At 38.5% G+C, this 16872-nt stretch overlaps 1 protein-coding gene across 2 annotated transcripts in view; it reads left to right on the forward strand.

Moving 5' to 3' along the window:
• RAB3C (RAB3C, member RAS oncogene family) overlaps positions 1 to 16671 on the forward strand; it is a 279178-nt gene extending 262507 nt beyond the window's left edge. For both annotated transcript variants that reach the window (XM_037799456.1, XM_037799455.1), the window contains exon 5: positions 8560 to 16671. In XM_037799456.1, coding sequence (XP_037655384.1) covers positions 8560 to 8747 — 188 coding nt within the window. In that variant the 3' untranslated portion in view covers positions 8748 to 16671. The remainder of the gene's footprint in view (positions 1 to 8559) is intronic.
• Positions 16672 to 16872: the final 201 nt, after the last annotated feature.

The following is a 16872-nucleotide window of genomic DNA, read 5'->3' on the forward strand; positions in this document are numbered from 1 at the left end:
CTCAAGAGAAGGGATGACTTAACTACAACTTGCAGAGCATATCATATGAAGGAAAATCTTTTACATGAAGCTTCACATGGTTGTCTGTGTCTGCTCTGGATAGGACAACTAAGCTGCATTACTTTAAAAAGAAATTAGATTTAGACTTTGAAAAGAATTTCATGGTTGTGAAAATTGGTGAGCATTGAAACATATTATTCAAGGATGGTAAGAACCCCTAAGAACTTTTTTATGAAGCGATAGCTAACATTCTGTGATGTTTAAGGGTGGCACTGCCAGAGAACTAGACGATGTACGCCAAGGATTTGTGGTGGCCAAGGTTGCAGGTTTTAGAGACAGACTTTAGTTCTTGTCCTTGTTAACCACATGTATGACTCAACCACTTTTCTCAACTGTAAAATGGACATCATAAAGGTACCTGCTTCTTGGGGCTGGTTCCAGGATTGAGAAATAAATATAAAATGCCTAGCAAAGTATTGGCACTTAATATACTATATTTAAGATTTTACATCCCTGGATATTATAATGAAATTTCATTAGTTTGGGTCCAGCTAACTGAAAATTTATTATACTATTTGTTGTATTTCATATGCATCCTTTACTGCAAAAAATAACCTGCTAATTGATAATGCATATAAATGCTATTATAAATTGCAAATCCTATGTAAATAAGAATTATTGAAGTTTTTGCTGACAATTCATAAATAGATGGGACTGGAAACTGACTCCTTTATAGTTGACAGCCTATAAAAATGCTAAGAAGTTGCAAAAGTATTATTTAACTGATTTAAGAGAACAAACTCCTTTTAAACACTTAGCATCTATTTGCATGCAGTTATTCTGCTAATCATAACCAATTCTTATCTCTTTATTAAAACCAATCCGACAGAGCCTCAACTTCTCAATACTTCAACAGTCATTATTCAGGTATCAACATGTAACAACCCACAATTTCTGCAAATTTTTCAGTAATGCGTCTTTCTGCCAGTGGAATAGAGAGCTTAATTTGTTTTATATCTTAAATTTCCCACAGGGCAAAAACAAAATGATGTTATGTGGAATCCTGTGCCAGGATTCCCATGACAAAATTGCACACAGGTTCAGCCACTTCATAACTATGAACAAAGAAAAAAGTGACCCTCCTTCCTTCCATTTAGACATCTGCATCCTCTCCTCTTTCCCCAGCCAATTAACAGCAATTAAGTTTAATTAGCAAACATCTGCGGGACACCTGCTTGTGCCAGGCACTGTGTTAAATGTTGCAGGGAATACAGAGAAGCCCTTATGGGGTGTACAGTCTAACTGAGGAAACAAAATGCACCTAGTACAAACAGCACATCATAAATTCCAAATATTTGGTAGAAAAAGAATTGGTAGGAAGCAGGGAATTCTCAGTCCGGGCTAGCATCATCAGGCAAGAACTTTGTAGTTGGGAGGGAACTCAGCTAGGTCTTGACCCACAGGGGACTGCAGGCGATGTAAATAAATAAATGAGTAAAGCAGCCAGGTATAAGATTCAAACACAATTTGTTTGCAGATTAAACACATAGAAAAATGTTTCACAAAAGTGAAGGAATGTGCTTTCTCTTGTTTCTTTTAGAACAGAAGCCCCTCTCTGTGTAGCTTCTGTTTCCCCACTGTTAATAGAGATGTGAGTGCCAAGAATCACAAGAGCAAGCTTAAAGAGAACTGACAATTGAAACAGGCATGTAAAGCCGAAGAGACAGTCCAGAGCGATGGAGACTGTGGTCAGCTGGAGAGAGAATGGCCATCTAAAGTGGGCTAGCCACAGATACATGGGTATGCCTCACAGACCCACTAGGTATACCAATTTTTAAAGAGAAGACAGAGAGCTGAGTTATATATAAAAAAATCTCCTGATTTTTAAAGGCTAGCTCAAAAGAAACATTTTAAACAGTCTGAGAGTCAAATGTGACACACAGCATCCTCTGTCTTGAAGAGTAAGTTGGATCGGGAAGAAGAGAGGATGAGAAAGAAGTGCTTCAAGGCAGATGTACATGGACAAAGCTCAAAGGGACTTGTGTCAAATCTATTTACCAGATGGAAAGTGGATGATCTCAGCTAAATTGGAGGGTTGGGAGCAGGGGGTAGGATATGGGAGTGTGCAGTTTCAATGCAGTGGTCAATAAAGGTAGGAAGGGAATGACAGGCTGTGGAGCTTGTTACTCAGCTGAGAATTTTGAACATAGCAGGGACACCATTATACCAGCAAGCTCAGTTGGTACCTTTCTCTGTTGTGCTCAATCTGAGCTTCTCCCAGAGATGAAGATCCTCAAGCTTACACCTGGATGGGGAAAGGCAGGGAGGAACCCTTCACTGCATCAACTATGATTCATCAGAACATAGAATGACCCTTGCATAGTTTCAGAACTCAGATGGAAGTAGGAGAAAGCTACCAACAGTCAGGCCTGGTTAAGGACAAGGATTCAGAGGCAGAAATATTTGACCATTTTTTTTTAGCAGCCCTAGTCTTTGGCCAAGCTCCTGTTCTTATTTCTCTCCAGCTTTAGTCTGCTTTCTTTGCTTCAGTCAAGTGGGTCAAAATCCACTCCTCTTATAGTCTGTCTCCATGCTGAGCTTTTCAGCACTGGACAAGCTAACACGACAGCTTGTCCTGCTGCTCAGCGATCCCTAGTTCTGGCCCAAATGTCGCCCAATAGAATGACCTTTTCTTGCAGCTCTGGTTTACCACAGGTAAATGAAGACAGGGCATTGGAACTGCTAATAGAATCTGGAAACATAAGATCTTCTGATTTAGAAGTGTGGGAATAGAAACTTAAAAACAGATCATAGATTTTTTAAAAATTAGAGATAAAAATAATTTACTGCAGTATGATTTTAGTAGTTCCTTTCCCTCTACACAAAGAAATAACAGTTGTGATTTTTCTTTCAAGGTGAAGTTAAAAAGACCAGACAGAGGGCACCAAATGGTGTTTGGGATTTTCCTCAAGTAGAAAAAGAGAGGCAATTCCCCCCAAACATCTTATAAAAACAAACAGCATTTCACAATATGGCAGAAACATTGATTCATGGGAATGAATTAAGAGCTGCCTGTAGGTTGTTGTAAATGCACTAAAGAAAGGGGCTGAGAGAATGGTGGTTAAATGTTTGATATTGGAATTGTGATTATTACCAGTAATGAAGTGCAATCTCAAATTGAAGGGACTCTTTTGTGGAGTGCTGTGACATTTCAGTGCTCTGCCAGCGCCAGAGTCACAGCCTGGAGGCTGCCACCTCCCAGCACAGCTGCTTCTGGCCTCAGAGCCCTTCTTGATGCCCTGAGGGTATCTGCCTGAAAAGGTGCCAGACTTCTCTGAGGCTCTGCTGTCACAGAACCTTCAGGAAGTAAGCCAGAAAGAGCAGTGCCAGAAAGCCAGGCTGTGAGGTTTGTGTTCTTCATGTTCATCAGATGTATTAAAAAATAATCCCAGATAAACAGCTGCTCTTTCATCTCCTCCGAGGCCAGAGCAAAAAGAATTGGATTTAAACTCCTGTATGGGGGGATTCATATTCGACATGGAGAGATATTTTCTGACAGAGGACTTTGTCAGTCACTGGAATGGTTTCCCTCATATGACATGGGATTTCCTTCTGGAGAGATCTCTTAAGGTCAACATATATTATTCATTTAGGACAGTGATTTTTTTTTTAATATAATAGATTTATTGAGATATAATTCATGGACCATGCAATACACCCATTTAAAGTGTGAAATTCAGTGGTGTTTAGTATATTCACAGAGCTGTGTAGCCAACACGACATTCAATTTTAGAACATTTTCACCACCACGCCCAATAAAAAGCCCATACCTATTTGTATTCATTCCCCATTTTCCCCCACCTTTACCCCAGCTCCCAACAAATACTTATCTACTTCCTGTCTCTACAGATTTGCCCATTCTGGACATTTCCTATAAACAGAATCATAAAATATGCGGTTTTTCATGACAGGCTTCTTTCACTTTCCATGTTTTCAAAGTTCATCCATGATATAGCATGTATTAGTACTTCATTCCTTTTTACTGCTGAATAATATTCCATTGTATGGATATACTTCATTTTGTTTATCCATTCATCATCCACTGATGAATATTTGGGCTGTTTCTTTTTTGGCTATTATGACTAAGCTTTCTATAAACATTCACATACAAGGGTTTTGTTTTGTTTGTTTTTTGTTTTTATTTTTGTTTTTTTTTTTTGGAAGACATAGGTTTTTATTTCTCTTGGGTATACACCTAGGAATGGAATTACTGGGTCCTATGGTAACTCTTATTTTTAACCATTTGAAGAACTGCCAGACTGTTTTGTAAAGAGGCTTCACCATTTTACATAGCCACCAGCAGTTGTATGAGGCCAGTGCTTCTTAACCTTTCATGTGCATAAGAAACCACCCAAGAAGCTTGTTAAAAATGAATATTCTGAGGCCTCATCCCTCATTGTGATTCTAGTTCAGTATGTCTTGGTGGCCTTTAGAAGCTTTTATGCATGTCAGGTGATTCTAAGCAGATGGGCCTCCTGGCGTGTGAAGTCGAGATGTAAGAGGGTGTCCACTGGGCACCACCTCTCCCTGCTGCTCCCTTGGTGACAGATACAGCACAAAGAGGACCCAGGGTTAGCTTGCTGCTGTGCTTGATCCTTTCTTTCCTCAGCTTAGTGAACACATTTTCCCACAAGAAATTTTTCCTAATGTGGAGGAAAACTGAAGCAAGGGGTGAAATATAGATTAGGGTCTAGCCGTACCTGTAATGGCTTTTGGAAAGGGCAGGAATAATCCTTCCAGGATCAGGCATGAAAAGGTCTGAAACAAAAATGTTACTGAATAGTTACGCAAGGCTCATCCAGCGCAGGAATAATGTGCCTAATGCCAGAGAGAAACTAGAAAGATTGTGATGAGGGAAAAATCACAAAGGATGATGGGAGTTTCTGTGGTTAATTGAGAGTGCTCACAGGTTCAGCGATGTAGACACGTGTATGCTGAAATTATTAGCTCCAGATGATGTAGGCTGAGGGACAGGTGTCCAAAGCCCGAAGCTGTATCAGTAACCTATTTATTAGAAAATCTTTGTCAGACTTCACAGACTTCAGGACTTGTTGTGTGACCTTGGGCTACTTCTTTGATCTTGCTGAGCCATACTTTCCTATCCAGCAAAATCACTGGAAGTGATCTTCAAAGTTTTATAAGAAAGACTGTAGCTGCTAAATATCATTGACTGAGCTGCTGGCTTCCAACTTCCCACTTGTTGATGAGAACAAGTTTATGGTTCTACAGTTGAGGTTAAATAACTAAAATACTGGGAAGTAACAGGTATAATATCTAACAGTGAGTTACTGGAAGAATAAAGGCTGTAGAGCTTGGATTTGTGGAAATGATTCAGGCCGTGAGCTTTAAACACCCACGGCAAATGGAGGTCACAGCAAATAGAGGTGTGGGGTTTGTTGGTCACACAGACGGGTGATTGAATGAAGACACTGATTCTTCTGGATGAAGAATCGTTTATTGTATAGTAAACTGTCAATTTCTCTGAACCTAAACAACTAAATGATAAAATAAGATAGATGCTGATTTTGAGCCTATCTCATTTTATGGCAAGCTTATGACAAGTGGACCCAGCATGGTCAATGAGAAGCAGTCTAATTTCTAGAGCATTTTATATCTGTATTTCTATAATTATGTTTAGAGACACATCTCTCTTGATGGTCATTGTGATGAATCTCAAACAGCACAAGATATCAGAGTCTCTGGAATCATTAGGAGAAGGTTATGCTTCATTTGCTATATAGGCAGTGATAAACCTAGTTACTTTCTAATTATGTAAGTTGATGAAAGTTTATGGTATATATTGTGATTGTTGATATAGAACTTCCAGTTCCACTGGAACAAAATAATACTTTACTTTTGCAGAGTATCTAGAGAAGTAGGAAAGTGTACAGGTTAATAGTTCAAATCCCAGATTTGCCATTTCCTAGTGTGTGAAAGCTTGAGCAAATTACTCAACCATTTTGTGCCTTTGTTTCCTTATCAGTAAATTAGAGACAAAAATGGCACCTACCTCATGGATTAAATGAATTAAAAATGTGTATAGTACCTGTTATATAGTAACCATTCAATAAATGTTAGTTTATTATTGTTATTGTTGTTATAGCATTTTCCAATTTGCTTGGCACTCTTACATACAAGTTTCTTATTTGACCCTCATATTAACCTGTAGGGTAAATAAAGCAAATGTCACAAATAAGGAAAGTGAGCACAAAAAATATCTTGCCCGCAGTCTCTAAGCTACTAAGTATTGATAGTGGGGCTAGATCCCAAATCTTTTCCATCCCTCTCATTGTATCTTGGAATTTCCTTCTTCACCATAATGAATAAATGAAGTGCTATTATAATATGGTTTTCTGTTCCTAGAATGCTGCCTCCTTAGTGCCCGTACCTTCCTGGGTTCTAGATTAAAATTGAGAAGCTGAGAGCATTCTGGTTCACAGGATCAAGGATCACTTTTCTGACATCAACTTGTCCATGAGCATCATGGAGTAATTCAAAGCCCAGTTTAAAAGAGTCACATTTGACAAAGGCATGTGTTGCTTACTACATTTTCACAGTGACCAAAATCTCTGTGATTCTATCCAAAGTCAATGCCTTCCCAATTCACTCTAATAGGTAAAAGAACTGCTAGGAGAAGAGACAGGAGAATTGAACATGTAAATGAAATCGTTGTGCCAAATTCTGGGATTTTTCTTTCAAGAACTCGTTCAGGAATCTTGACTTCTTCTTTGATGGGTTCTTATTATTATCTAGTTATATAAAGCCCCCTCCCATTAGCACTGGGAAAATCCCCACAAGGATGCAAATAATTCTGAAATTGCAACAACAAGGATATTGCTTAGATGCATATATAGACTGTGAAAACTTTAAAAAGAAGATGGCCTTATGTGTAGGTAAAGGAATACAGACTCTAAGAGAGCTATATAAGCACTTTGCAGGAAGACAAATGAAAGGGAAATACAAGTCAAAGATGGTTTGAAATAACCACCTCCATTTTAGAGAACCTGGCTTGACTGAATTTCCTTCAACCCAAATCCTGCGATTATTCACTTGGATTTAAACAATGGAATTCAGAGTAGCTGGTGAAATTCAAGCTCAGAAATAGTTATCCAGCCAAATAGATAATACTATAACCAAATTAGAAATTTTAACTCATGAGAATTGCTTTTTGTTGTCTTCCCTTCAACACTATTTAAGAAAATAAGTTTCTGGATTACCAGAGTGGTTTTGACATCGATGCAAAATATTAGGCCATTTTATCTCCTTTGGCCTCCGGTGCAGGCATGAAGTCACATGATTTAATCATTCTGAATCCATGTGGCTCCTCTGAGATAGGGCCAGATGTAACCAGAAGGATTTATAGAGTGTAAAATTCAGAATGGATTAGAAATCATTTCTATGTTCAGCCCAACACATCCTAAATCAATGTCCCCTGAATGGACCAGAGCAATCTCTGGCTGGTCTAGTGGAGAGGTTGTCATGGCAACTCACTGGCAAGCTCAGCCAGTGGAATGTGAATGCAAACAATAGAGTGATAATATGGTGTACAGAACAGCATACTAAATCCAGGTACAGTGATGCATCAGCAGAAGTGTGAAACTGTCACTGCATTTTATACCTTCTTGCAATTCTGGCAGCTCATTTGAAATTTATCAACTGTCCCTTCTCAAGTGTCTGTAAAACATTGCTGCTGTTAGATAACAGAAGCTATGGAAAATCATATAGGTGCAGTGGTCTACAAAGCCCTGGAGGACTTGTTAGGCTAACACTCAAAAATTTCCTGATAGAAGAAGCACGCTTAAGGTAAATCCTATGACTCTTTAGTGCCACCCTGTGGCATGCTAGACACTGGGCATTTACTAAAAGCCTACCCTCAGCCACTTCACTGGGCAGCAGCAGAGCAAACGTTGAAAAAGTTAGAACTGGATTATGCTGGAGTTTGGTAGTTCCTCTTGCAGCAGAATATGCACTTGAATTTTCTAGGCCTCAAGATGATGAAAGAAATAAATATTGATAATCTTGATAGAATCTGGGAATGAGGGAAGAAAAAAATGCCAGATAATGCCAGTCCTAGAAAAAATTTTGAGAGTCTACTTGGTGGGTGGGAAGTGGCCGAAGGGATGGCAAAGAGAGACCCAGTATTGAGGAATCTTAATGTTGTCATCCCCAATTCATGCAAAGGATTGTTTATAAATCTATTCGGCCATGCTGGTAGCATAAATGAATAGATGGAGAAAAACAAAATTTGAACATCACCAATTCCAATTTATAATTCTTTGTTCATGCTTAGTGGGTAAAAAGTTGGTAGCATTTGGTCAAATAGCACCTCATGCCCACTGCTCATCTCTCATCCAAACCCAACCCCCCAGCCGCTGCTGTCCCACCACCACCCCTTCACCCCACCTCCACCCCTGTCACCATCAAAGCCATTAGTAAGTCCCATTTAATATCAGCAGATGTGTGAAATGACCAAGCTGTGTTTCTGTGTGTTTATTCCAGGGTTTGAGTTTTTTGAAACAAGTGCCAAGGATAACGTTAATGTCAAGCAGACATTTGAGCGCCTTGTGGATATCATCTGCGACAAAATGTCAGAGAGTTTGGAGAACGATCCGGCCATCACTGCCGCAAAGCAGAACACAAGACTCAAGGAAACCCCTCCTCCACAGCAGCCCAACTGCGGCTGTTAATATCCCCGGGCAGGCAGCTCCGGAGAGGGGAGGGTTGGTTGCCAACAAACAGCATTTGAAAATGATCTATTAGCCTTCATTTATACTGCCTAATAATTATTTGAGGGAAGTCTTTGATGTCAATGGCTCATATATGCATTCAATTCTTGGGAGATTTCCTGTGTTAATATGTGGCAAATACATGATCTTTAATTTATGAGGACTATCCATCTATAAACATATAGTATTTGCATGTGACTAGTTATTTATTTGTCTTCTAAACTCTTTTTATTTCAAAGTTCTTCTCCACTAAGCTACTGCTGTGACCTCAGGCTATAATTTCACTACTACTGATTTTTGTGCCACGGATTCCAATTATGCTATTCACTTGTAGGAGTGATGACCAAGCAATTGTTTGGGGAGTGGCCATCTCAGGAGACTTCATTTGCTTTACTCTTAACTGAAAATCACATGGAGAATAATTGGGGAGAATATCATGGGGCTGGTTACTTTACTTTTCAGGATGTGTGTCTATTTTTTGTTGTTGCTAATAACTGAGGAGATGACTAAGTACAAAGAAATTGAAATATTATTTTTTAAGGCCCTTGCAAGTTTGCTAAGGCATTAATATTAACCTGAGTTAATATTAGCTACTGACCGGAACTATATTTAAATAATAATCTTAGTGTATGTGTTCAAAAAAGCAATTACCCTCAACCAAGACTACTATTTCCCCTCTGAATATTTGAGGGCATTGAGCAGACTGACAGGTATCTGCTGAATGAAACAAGGATATGAAGAGCTGTAGTATCCCATGAGCAACCCCCATTTCCTTAATGACCTGCCCTCCACCCTCACCACCACCACCACAGCCACTTTCTGGGAACCATCACCAACTCTTGGTGTAGAGGCTGTGTTGAAGCCTGCCAGGTTTCCTCTTCCATAGGATGTAGCCTTGCTTCCCCAGGCGCTGTTTTCCTCTCAACCTTCAGCTAAATTATCTTCCCTAATTAGACGTTATTTAAACAATATCTCAGTGGGTCCCAGGATGAGGAAAAGCCCATTTTCATCTCTAATCTTTTTCAATCCAGGTGTTTTTCATTCTAAAGAGTACTCCCATGATGTAAGCCTCCAAATGCGCTTGGTTATTCTGAGACTACTTTCTGGAGCTGATAGTTACAGAAGCACTCTGGGTGCTATAAGCAATTTGAGAGGGGAGGGAAATCATTTGAACACCCAGATTTTTTTAGTCCAGATTTCCTGAAGACTGTATGTGACTAACAAATTTTACCAGCTATGCTGAGCACTATAGGGAAAGATAGTGTCTGTATTATTATCTAATATTATTTACAACTAGAATTTTAAGAAAGTGGCAGATGCTGTTTGACAGATTTGGAAAAACAATTCCATTGGGTGGCTTTTCCCTTTTATGGCGGTCATGCTATTTTTTTTTTCTCTTTTCACAATAAGAGATGCTTCACATGAAAGTATTGGATGCAAGTTTATTGGGCAAGGGTATTGGGAAGTATTCATACATCTAAAGACATATTATGGAGAATAATTGCTGATATGTCCGAGAGTGATGTCTCATATACTTTATTATTAAGTTAGAAGATGAAAATTACAGAAAAGAGCATTTGGGATGTTTTAACTATATCCAAGTTATTTCTCACTTACTTAGCTTAAGATTCCACTAATTGGTAATAAATTTCCACTTTGGTGCCCTGCAAGGGAAGCCTTACTTAGTGAAGACAGGAAACATTAATGTTTTATTAGGTTTTTAATGGGACAACCAACTTCAAAATCACAGAAGTTAAAGTGAAGGGAAAAGCAGGGGGCAGGGCATAAAAGCAGATTTGTTTCTAACAGTAGCCCTAGTTTGCAGGGCATTGTAGTATTTTGATATCCTGGGTTAGAATGTGGGCATGTTAAATGATATAGCTATTAAGCTCATTTTTATGTATAAGAGCCAGGAAAAACTTCCTGTCCTCCCTCACAGCCTCCATCCCACAAGTACACACAAATGTAAAGAGCCAAGATACGACATTTCAGATAACTTTTTCACAAGGATCATGATCTGTGTATTATTACACAAGAACAAAGCAAAATGGGAGAAGGTAGAAAAAGGAAAGGGAAAGCGTTGAGTTTTGCTCTCTTGAAAACCCCTTCCCTGAGGAACTGATTGTTACTGAAATTAATCGGCTGTTAGACCATAAGCCCTAAGCCAAGTGTCCATTACAGTGTCAAACATGCCAAAGTTTAACTGTTTTATGCCAGTCTGGGTAGCATGATATCAGAAATAGCCTGAGTGTCATTGCTAGACAACATGCAACACTTTCTATTTCCCAACCTCCACTGGAAGTGGAGACTTCCTACTTGATTCTCAGTTCTGCAGCTCACACCCTGCCGGGAATTCCATTCCACATAACTGAATGGGAAGTTTCCAGATAGGATTGTCACAGACTCAAGTAAAAGAACGCATGTCCCCACTGTACGTGGGAAGTGAGAATAGTCTATTCCTAAGCTAATCAGGAGATCCTGGTTTTAAAGTCAATCTTGGCAAATAGAGGACAAGCTTCTATCAACATCAAGCTATTTTACTGTGAACTACAATATTTAGTACCAAAGTTTCTCAATCTTTTGGCCTCTATGAACACACTAAACCTTCTGCAGTCTCTCCATCTGCCAACTGCCTAAGTAACCACCAGACATTTTTACCAATGCCCAAACTAAATTAGTATTTAAGAGAACAAGACACCTTACCGGTATATGCTTGTATTTGTTCGTAAATCTTAGACACCCATCTTGTGTTGTCTTTGATGCAATTAAATTAGTGTTTCAAGTATGAATTTCTCTGCCACTCATATTCTCATCGCCAGCACCCCTCCAATGATTTGTTAGAAACAAACATTGATGGTTTTGAGCAGATCCTTCCAAGAGCTTTGATGTTGGTTCATTCCTTTTGTTTCCAAATGCAATTGAAAAATTGGACTGCAGATTATCTCATCTAAACAGCCATCTTCAGAGTGGATCAGCATTTCAGGCTTGGGGGATGTGAATGTATGTAGAAGGTGTATGAAATGTCCTAAGTCCTAAAACGGCAGTTCAAGAGTTAACATCACATCTACGAGCTCATAAGAAAAATGAATCAGTTCATTGCTTCTGTTCCCGCTGAACAGCTTCTACTGCCTGGATGAACTTCTAAAGACTGTGAGAACCAGGAGTTTTTAGTTTCACTGGATGTCAGTATTCCTTTGCTGCCTGGTTAGTATGATTATGCCTTCAGTTGTAGCAGAATGCTACAGCACTGTTATGATGAATGTGAAATATAAATTCTACAAAATTACAACCCAAATTATATAGGACATCAATATGTTCCATAAAGAAAGATTTATTTTACCTACTTAACTCTTAATCTTTAATTTTAAAATTAATTCTAGTCCTTTTTGTTTAGCATTTTGTTTATTTGTTAAAAGTCAGTTTAAATTTACAATTTTAACTACATCCATGCTGAGAATAATAGATTTTCAGGTATACAGTGTACTTTTTTAAAAGTAGAACACACTCCACTGTTAACTGAACTTTCATGAAGCAACACTAATTTTGGAATGTGATAGCCCACAATCAGTGGTTCATTGTGACAATATGTATCTTAGTCCATGGTGAAGACATACTATGCTATATTTTAGTCAAATGGGTGGCATTTGTGGGACTATATTAAAAATTTATTCAAACGCTACCAAGCTACACAAAGCTGAGGTAGCAGCTGCATGTGAAAAACTGATACACATCTTAAAGTCCTGATGAAAACCATTCTCAACCAAAAGGTTGCTCTGGTTTGTTTATTTTTATAGTTTTATCAGAATGCTCAGTTGGGTATTTTGGGCGTGGCAGACCTGGGAGCTGGCCTGTCTTTCTTTCTGAAGTACAGTTCACATGACTGGTAACTGGAACAATTTGTTCCTGTGCATGGGCACGTGCTCTTGCTCAGTGTGAGATTTCAGGTTCCACGTGAGCCACGAGACAGTGGCCTTCCCAATCACCCTGAGAAGATGTGCTTTCTCCAGCTGTGCTTAGCTCTGCCTAGCTCTGCCTGTGTGTGTATGCAACTTGTGCTTGAGTTAGTTTGCTAGTAAAATGGTGAAGTCTTTCTGTTGTGCCCAACCTTTTAGTATTAGGGTCAGCTTTGTAGAGTTTTTTATATTTTAGGTGAATTTTTGACCAAAATCAGCAAAAAATATAAATTTGTTTTGTATCTCAGAATGAATTGGGAAAAAGTGGTTAAAAGATGAAGTTTATGACTAGAGAAAAACATCTTTACTCTTACATTGCACCTAAAGGGCTCTAGGTTCTAGAAATACAGTATGCCTCTAAGGGGGCAAAAACAGGTCTGGGGAATTTATCTAAAGTGTGTCTTCCTATTGTTATTGGTACTTCGTGAATAAATGTAGCTTTTTTTTTTTCCTTAAAAGATAATATTTACAGACATGCTTGAGACTTCAGCCAAATAATGTTTACCTTTGGTAGATTAAAATATTTATTCTTGCACCACACATACAGTGCTGCCCTCCCAACACACACACACTCACACACAGATACCTTTTGTGAGGAAGGGAAAATTCCACATATGGTGCTTTCTCAGTGCTAGAGGAGAGGGAGTGATTGCTATGTTCCGATTGTAACTCACATCTTATTTTAAAAGATCCATGATATAGGTTCTCTGCACCAATTTAATTTGATTAGCCTGTGAGCCTCTGCATATAATTAATCCCATTTAAACAGAGGGTGGAGAGGGTGGAGAGAAAAGACATTTTATATAAACATTCTAGAAAACAGAAATGAATTATTTCAAATCCTTCGCCAGTACTCGAGTATTAAGCTCATACTATCTAGTGAATGAGCAGATTGAACTTCACATTCTCAGTTCTTTTCTACTTCCTGGTGGTTTTTTGTTTGTTTGTTTTTCTTTGTTTTTATCATTTCAGTTTTTTAAATTACCATCCTCACAGAAAGATAGGACCAAGAACAGGAAATGAGACTCAAGTTCACCACTTAACTCCTATCAGCAACTATTATTGGTGGGGTTTCAACCAGTCATTACTTGCTAAAATGAGCTTTGGGGGTTACCTGTGTGTTTCATTCACTTGTGTTCATACTTTTCCTTCATTGTAGACAACTGAGAGTGGGCTTTTTTTCTTAATGGAACCATTTCCTGTGTTCATGCTGTTTTGGGTTAGAGATTGCTTTGGTTCATGAATGCTGTTCTTAAAGACACAGATGGTACATGAGCCACACCGAACCTGGCCTTTCAGGGACGTAAGTGTGACCCACATCCATCTAGTAGTTTCATACTGCTTCTTGTGAAAGTAAAGTCTGGGGATTGTTTGCTGTATCAATATGATGGTTTTCATGCATTATCTCATCATCCCTAGGATGTGTGCTGAATGAAGACTGCCCTGTAATTCCTGTTTTTTATATATTGTTATGTCAGACGTGATGTGATACCGTTGGACTGTCCAAATGTACAACTATTTAATGGTGTTTGTGGAACTGAAATGTCTTAAATGTTGCATGAAATATGTTATAAAAAATAGATTTGTTTTCTGTTTTTCAACACCTCAGAATTGAGGGTTCATGGGCCAATAAGTGCAATATTTAATGACCTACTCAGTGTATATAAACTAGTGTGAAAGAGTGAATTATAATGAATGTGTGAGATGCTCTGATGGCTGTGTGATTTATTCAAATGATTTCTCATAGCTGTATTTGTCTAGTGGTGCAATTTATATGGTAAATACCTTATTGGTGTCATGTGAATCTCCTCTGTGCCTGTTAAAAGTACTTTTTTTCCCTATAAGACCAAAAGTTTAGATTCTGCAAATATATGTCAATTTTACCTTTTAGAATTGTGGATTTTGTTTTCCAGACAGAATGGCTGTTTAATTTTTTAGATGCACTCCCTTCTATAATTCAGAATTCTCCTTAAGCTTCTTATAAGGATGTACATTTTATTTTCCAACACTAATTTAAATACCTAAGAAAAATATGCACATAAGGAAAAGTTACTTTTTTCTTCTCAGAAAGGCTGATCACATGCTCTGTCTACTAAGCATTTTCACTCTTGTAGTTGTGTGTGTATTTTATTGTTCCTCAACAGTGTATTTTGTTTGCAAATTTAATACTGTCAACCCTAGGAATCCCAATGTCTTTTTAAGTGGTAGCTAATTTTACATTCACTCTTGATTCTCAATTGTCCACACTGGTGGTATAGGAGAAACAAAAATCAGAATCCTAAAATCACTTCGGAATGTCATCATAAACTCACATGTTCACCCTGAAACCCCCTTGGCTAATCCCACAGTTGGAGACCTTTAACTTCACAGAGTGGCATAAGCAAGAAATGAGGCCTAATTTCAGGATTACCAAAAGCTGTAAATGCTTATGTATATGAAGTTTAAAGCAGGTCAACCACTGTAACCTCCTATTTGCCATTTCATTTTTTAAGGCAAAGCACTCATTTTGATATGTGCTTTGCCTTTTTATTTTAGTTAGCAGAGTAAGCCATGATACACTTAGGATGAAGAACAAGGTATGAGTTATTGACTAAAAATGACGGAGAGTAATTGGTTCCAGATGACCATGGCCATGAAGCCTTCAATCCTTGCTTTGGCACTGGGCCTGACACTGACATGTGAGGAGGTGCCAGTTATATTAAAAGATGTAGGACAACCATGCGTGATGTGTGGCCCTATCTTAAATATGATGGCCTGACACTTGTAGTCAACTCTCAAAACCCACTGAAGAAGTCAAGTAAAGGTGGGAGAAACAGAGAGATTAGTGAGGACTTTGTGCCAAATTAAGAAAAGAAAAACGGAAGCGAGTAGCCAACATTAGAATGATGGTTTAAGGGTGTGGTTAAATGTGTAGTTAGTCATCACATAGTTATTAAACACCTACCATGTGCTCAGTGCTGTAGGACTCAAACCTAGAAGAGATGCAGCTCCTGCCTCTGGCAAGTTTACTGGCTGTGCAATAGACAAAACACCAGGATATAATTCAAAAGCTAAGTTATATTTGGCTAACTTTCTGGGAGCACAGAAAAAGGAGGACCCACGAGGGCTGGAAGAGGCAAGGATGACTGCATAGAAGATGTTAGACATGATCCTAAAAAGAATTAGTGAGGAGATCGCGCCAGGCCAATGAGTAGGAAAGGTCACGGTACGTTCCCTGTAAATGGTTCTAAACTACATGAAAATGGCAGCCATAGATCATTGTTTTTCCCAAGACAGACAAACTGGTCCTCTTAAAATCCCCAAATTATCCCAGATTGGCTCCCTCCAGTTTTGTCCCCTTGAGGAAGATAACTGCCACATTGTCATATTCTTCCATGCCGGGGAGCCCCAGACTCGGTCACAAAATATAAATTGCTTTAAAGCCACTTTGGACTGGTTGATGTAGCCATTTTTCCAGTACACCAAACCATGAGGCATTGTTTAATCTATTGTCGCCCAGGCAGATGAATACCCAGAGATTTTCCTTAGCTACATATTATCCATAGAGGGCCTGGGAAGTGCACAGATGAAGATCATTTTTTGTAACCAGGCATTTTGTCTCCTTCTGGGTGACTGCACTGTGGAACTCTTCTTGAGAAAATATTGAGTAACAGCTTAATGCTTTCATATAGTGATTGTGACGTTTAGTTGAAAACCGCTGCTTAGCAAACATTGTGACTCTGTGTTTGTCCACAGGAGCTCTTGTCTGGGTTAAAGCTATGAAATTTATTCACATTGTGAAGTTTTAATTCTCTTTATTGAAATTAATTGTGTTAAGACTGTGTGTGCTCTATTAGGTATTCAGACTGTATGTGAATTCTGTATAGAAAGTGGTTTTTGTTCTTTGGGTTTATCTTGTTTTATTTTTCTGGAGATTGCAATAAATATCTAAGAGACTATATTCCTGAATTTATCAGTCTTGGTCTGATGAATCTTTTCATCTCTTCCAATAGTTTTATTTTGGGGCCTAGAATGCCTATTGCCATTTCTTTTTATTTTCCTCTTCTACAGCCTTAGGCAGAATGCTGAAACTTGAACTAAAGACATAAAATGAATATATTCCAACAATTTTAATTTAGGCATCAGAGTCAATT

The sequence above is a fragment of the Choloepus didactylus genome, chromosome 11 (assembly GCF_015220235.1).
Source record: "Choloepus didactylus isolate mChoDid1 chromosome 11, mChoDid1.pri, whole genome shotgun sequence".
NCBI classification, from domain to species: domain Eukaryota; kingdom Metazoa; phylum Chordata; class Mammalia; order Pilosa; family Megalonychidae; genus Choloepus; species Choloepus didactylus.